General features: G+C 36.8%; 1 protein-coding gene across 1 annotated transcript; it reads right to left on the reverse strand.

The window, feature by feature from the left end:
* Positions 1 to 3,882: 3,882 nt before the first annotated feature.
* Positions 3,883 to 4,651, reverse strand: LOC148550028 (uncharacterized). Its single transcript, XM_088495909.1, has 3 exons — positions 4,605 to 4,651; positions 4,303 to 4,525; positions 3,883 to 4,215 (listed from the first exon to the last, which is right to left on the reverse strand). The coding sequence occupies exons 1-3, from the start codon at positions 4,649 to 4,651 to the stop codon at positions 3,883 to 3,885; spliced, it is 603 nt and encodes a 200-aa protein (XP_088352035.1).
* Between the last annotated feature and the right edge of the window lie 1,673 nt (positions 4,652 to 6,324).

Genomic DNA, 6,324 nt, shown 5'->3' on the forward strand with positions numbered 1-6,324 from the left:
AGGTTTAGTTGCTCATGGTTCAGAGAGAAAATAAGGATTCTGAAAAACTGTAAATTGCGGAATGAGATAAGAGAGAAGAGAACCCGAAGGGCTAAATCTTTTTCCTTTTATATTTAATCCTAATTAATGTAAAATATATTTTCTAAAACTAAATAATATCGTTTCCTATTTGTAATTAAAATAAAAGTTAAATCAAAATTAATAAAAGATTGCGTGCTGGCTTCTTGGAGAATTGGGGACCACCTCAAATTGTTGAACCTGGTGCCTAACTTCAAGAATTTGAAGTTAGGCGTGGCCTAGGCAGCTCGCAAATGGAGCACATTGTGATCCTGGCGCCTAACTTGGAAAATTCCAAGTTAGGCGCCATCTTGGCCGTACAGAATGCAGAGAAAGGGTATACTATTATATATCGTTGGAAAGCTCTAAAAGTTAACTTTCCAATGCCTTTAGAACCGTGTCAATTGGATTTCTATAACTCAGGTTATTTCTGTTAGAGTGCAAGGAGTCCGGGTTGACAGCACCATTCGCTTTCTTCCTTTTTTGCTACACAACTTGTCAAATCCATCTGAATGCTACCTGAAATAAATAGAATTACACACAACTCAAAGTAGCATTCATAGTGGCTAAAAAGTATTTAAATTTTGATTAAAGTTAACAATTCAATTGCAAATTCACTAGGAAAAGATAGGATAGATGCTCACGCATTACTAAACCCTGGAATGTCCCCCGACGCGCATCCCCAAGAGTCTATGCATACCTTTTTCTCACACACACACACACACACACACACACACACACACACACACACACACACACACACACACACACATATATATATATATATGCTCAATGGGGGTTAACCTTCTTGGGAATTTATAAGTGCCTGATCACCTCTTAAGTCGTAGAGTCAACAGAGTATCGAGTCTCAACCTGGAAAACGTGGTCGCAAGCCACGGTACTTTACTCAGGGAAACTCGTATCTCAGATAATCATTTCACATTCATTCATAAACATTTCATAATCATTCATTATGGCCATATCATCCCTTATACATCATATAATTGCACTTTTATACATAACTCATCATAACCCGGAGCAAGTGGGGGTAAAACCACAATCCTTGCGTCTACCCGGGGAGCCTCTATACTAACCAACCTAGAGCAAGCGGGGGTGAAACCACAACTCTTGGGTCTACCCAGGAGGTACGTTCTCATATGCCCAGGAGAAACAAAGAAGGGGATACTAACCTCCCACCATCTCGTTGGGGGCAATTTTACAATACCAGGAGGAACAAGGAAGGGGATCTTTACCTTCCACCATCTTCTAGGGTCACACTTTCGAGAAAGAGTACTCAGATGTAACATTTATTCCTTTCTTTAGCTAGTTTTATATTTCAAGTAGTATATATATATATATATATATATATACACACATATACATATACATAGGCACCCTACCTCCTCATACCTAAATCATCACTTCTCAAACTTTGTTCATCTCCAAGTTACCACCTATTTCAAGCTCCATCTCACTACTAGGCATACTACTAAGATCTAGGGTTAAAATAATGAAAATAGAGATTTAGAGGTTGAAATTTGAGCTTTGAAACACCAAAATCCATTTTTGCTAAAACAGGGGTCACGCGTACTCGTTGGCGTGCAGTTTGGCTCATTTCGTGTACGCATAGACTTGTTAACGTACGCATGTATGCTGGACAGAAACGATCCTTCACGAATGAAGGGTATGCGTATGCATACATTGTGTTCTGATCAGAAAAATGGCTAAGTCTGAAAGTTTGCAGAATTTTAGTTTTGAACCCCAAACTTTCGACGCGCATAACTTTTTCGTTTTAAATCATTTTTCATCTGTTCTTCAAACGGCATAAACTTCATGAACCCAAATTTTATATAAAACAAGTTAGAAACAATTCGGGAGTCCGAAAGCCAAGTTATGGCTTGCCGAAGTTTGGCCAGAAATCTATTTTATACAAAAACCTCAAACCTCAATTCTCATTACCGCATGACATCCATCACATATTACCATATACAACCATTCGTCAATTTTAAACAACCATATGCATAAATTTCCCAATAATGCTAACAAAATCACCTATATACCACCATCTATTCCTATTTACTCATATCACCATCATCAACTCATCACCTAACAACATAGCATCATCATAAACAATAACCATGCAGCAAATACTCAATTCATATCACAATCATCATCAAGGCGCTATGCATTAAACATACTCATACGTTCCAACCTATCCTATGATCATCTAACCTAAGTTTTCACAAGACATTACATATTAAATACCAAAAACCTAAACCATACCTTGGCTGATTTTCTCATATAACCCAAGAGCACCACCAAAATGTCCAAAATTCAGCCCCAAGAATCCAAGGTAATGACACCTAAAGCTCCATCAAGTCTCCAATTTACATATATACACACCTAATACACATTTCGACATATGTATACCCAAAATTTAATACCCAAAACACAAAATCAATGAGTTAACTAGAGTTTTAGGATTTTCACCTTTTTAAAGTACACATGAAGTAAGATTAAGTGTTTTCTCCAAGCTAATTTGAATATAAACGCCGAAATTAAACAATGTTTAACATCTTGGCTCTTGAATTTTGAAACTGGAAATGAGAAAATTAAGGAAGAAAACATGACTTTCTTACCTTACAATGTTCTGGGCTTTGTAGAGCTCGACGACGCGAATGCGTGGCTGCAAACGGTGTGGCGATCGGAACTCGGAGTGAAAAGTTATGTGGGTTTGATTGTGTGAGTGAAGGTTTGGGTGTGGAGGGTGTTCTTCCCCCATGGTTGTGATTCCAATGTGTTTGCATGCAAAATTGGGGAAGAGGTGTGCTGAGCCCATTAAGTGGAAGGGGTTGGTTGGGCCCACGGGCCCAGTTCGGCCCATTTGGTCCAATCTTGGGCTACATTCTTTGAAATTAGTGTCAAAATTTTTATTTTATTTTGTTCTATCTTATTAAACTATAAAACTCACATTTCTAATTTATTTTAATAAAAATTAATTTATTGACTAATTATTCGTAAATTTTACGGAGTTTATATTGTGCAAGCAATAAATGCATATCCTATGACTTTTGGCCTAATTAAATCATTTTTTTCATTACCGATGTGATGCTTGAATAGACGAAAGAGTGTTGATTTAGCATTTTGAGATCTTTTTATTCTTGGGATTATGTAATAATTTAGATTGTCACAATAATATTAGATAGAACTAGTAACTTGGAAATGTAATGTGGAGTGACAGAAAGGGATAATTTAAGCACTCAGAGTGAAAATTGATTTTATAAAAAAGGATTGGATAGGAAATGAGAAAACACATGAATTACAATTTTTAGGAAAAATAATATGTTGGTATCAACAAATATCAACTGTATGATTACTATTGATATATTAAAAACCCTAAACTGCGATACACAAAATGCCTTTTCAAACGAAAATTATGTCAAGTGAAAAAAATAGCAAACATCGCATGCATGACTTACTTAGTATTCAGACGAATAAAAACAACAAATATTCCATGCATGACCTTGGTCAACTTTTCAAATTCTCCCAGTGGTCAAACTTTGTGGGGATTTATTATTACACAATAAATTTGAATAGCCACTTTAGAATAAAACTTGTCTGATAATATATAAAAGTTCAAAATACATATACTAGAAGTCACCAAAAAAAAATAAAAGAATACATATATTAGAAAAATACGAGTTATCTTGCTTGATGGAAAGGAAATCTGAACCAAATCTTAGAAGTGGTTGACAAACAGTATCAACTCATAGTCGGTGCAGCAATGTATACATGGAACGTGACTAGAACCTCCATCACCGTCGTCTATGTGCCACCCTCTTCCATGGCAGTGACAGTTGTAAATAACCCCATGTTGCCATGGCTTGGGCATGTATTCGAAACACAAAATTGATTATCTCCATTTAGTATAGGCACACTACGTTGAGTTGGCCATGAACGTTTGATAACCTCTCGGAACCCCACTTTGCATATTGTTAGTGCACCGGACGCCTCAAGTGCATGAAATGTTTTGATTCCCTTGTTCTTTGCCTCGTCGTCATCGTTACGAAGCATCAGCATCATTGACAGTACGTACTGGGCGAACACATGGCCGTGGGCTGTGGCAGAATGCAACATTTCCATCCCCACATCATGATGCTGTCGAATGAAGAGCTCTCACACACTGGCCTGAAATAGAATGTCTGGGTGTCCTTTATGCATGCATCGCTCTAAGAAGTTTATTGCCTTCCGGTCCTGATGATCCCAGCTCCACCGAATTTGCCGTGTATATGGAATCGAGGCGCATTGGTACACAATATCCTCCTCCCCTGCATTGCGCGTAGCGGTACACGACATCTTGAAACTGCACAAGTCCTGGATGGAGTTTGTTGCGGCTTTCGCGACAATTAGCATCCAAACATCATCGAGAACATAGATGGTGTCTGTCGGACGCTTTGTTATCACTTTCCTGATGATAAATGCTTGGAAGGAGAAATGAAAGGGGAAATTCGTATAACAAGGTGAATACACAAGGGACCAATTAGTACCGCCAAGGGTTGTTGTTTACGGTATCTTTATAGGCACTCGGCGCCATATCGGAAGGTGTCACATCGGTTGTGTACTGTTATGTCCTCACTCTCCCTCGTATGCGGCTTCTTTAGCAAGCATGTCTCTTTCTATTCTCTGTTTTTTTAGTGCGAAAATTCTTCTTAATAATTTAATATTATGTATATATATGTAAAAATAAATAATTTAAAAGGTGATGTCTACTTACCAAAAAAGGTTATAAATCAAGATTTAATTTAAAAATATAAAAATAAAGAATTTTAAAAAAATCAAAATTTACTACCAAAAGTAAGTTAGACAAAATTTAGGCACCAATTCACAAACACCATAGACTTGGCCATATATGTATACAGTAACCCGTACGACTGAAATGTGAAAAGTTGTATGTTTTTACCTTAACAGTTAAAGAAAAATGTCTAGTGAGTCAATTATATCATAAGCCAATTCAATCCAATTATTTGTATTTTTAGTTTCGAAATTAAAAAACTTATGCGAAAATGGTACCTAGTTATTGGATGAAACACAGGCACGTTACTTTTTCAAGATGTTTAGATATTAACTTAAGTTTTGACAATATTGGTAGTAAATAGGCTCAATTTTATCGAAATGGAACCTATACGTGTGCTTTTTTTGGATATGGAAGTATGGGGGACTAGACGTATATGTGGAACAGCTTTTTGTCAGTGTCACAGAGAAGAACTCGGACCGTGCGTTTTCTTTGTTTATAAATTTTGCCTATCAAATCGCACGGTCCGATTTGTATGCTAATGAGAAATAAAATTTGGGGTGCTATAAATCGGACCCTCCGTGTTACCTTAACGTGGTTTTTTAATATGCAATGTAGTACAAGTCGCATGGTCCGAGTTCCATGCTTTGATTTTGAAAAGAACTCGGATCCTCCGTTTTGAGTACAGATAGAAATTGTTTTGGTGAACTGAGAGCTGAAATCACATGGTGAATGAAATCGGACTGTCCGTGTGGGTGGTGTCAACTCGCAGGATCCGAGTTGTTCCCTCCTAACACCACAAACATGTTAAGCACACCCCTTCCCCATAATGGAGTCCAGCACGTACTCTAGCACCATATGTAAATTAAAAAGCGTAGTAAATACACTTGAACCTCGTACGTACAAAATAACATAATTTTTACGTTAACTTCAGTGAAAGTTTTTCTATTTTTTTTTATTTTGAATTTGCAATTTAGGCTTTTTTGTCCGTATTTTTCATTATGACGGATACCTGAATGGTTAGAGAACACTGGATACGTGAACGGATCGATGACGTGGCCAATTGGTAGCTGTTCATAGTGGTACGATATTTGCTGATTTTCTAAGTGGATCCTGAGATATATTTTGATGCAACGTAATTTCGGTTGATGGCTCACTGTACCAGGGAAGATGAGCGTCACATCCCTCATGCTGATTGCTGGGATACAACTGTACAAGCCAGCAATAATGGCACGATGTGGGGAACAAGCTTCGCTTAAATTTGTATTGTTTATTGATTGATTTATTTATTTATTCATAGCCTGCACATCACAGAAATAGATCCTTTTAATTTTTTTTTAACAATTAAGGGAATAAAGTGTGATCTCTTACCATTAATTTTATAAGTATGACCAATAAAAAACATGTGAAAAAGAACAATAAAAGGTTAAAATTCACATTTTACTCCCTCAATTTTTTTAACAATTTAGAGGATC

Source organism: Arachis ipaensis, chromosome B8 (assembly GCF_059453495.1).
Source record: "Arachis ipaensis isolate K30076 ecotype BB chromosome B8, ASM5945349v1, whole genome shotgun sequence".
NCBI lineage: Eukaryota > Viridiplantae > Streptophyta > Magnoliopsida > Fabales > Fabaceae > Arachis > Arachis ipaensis.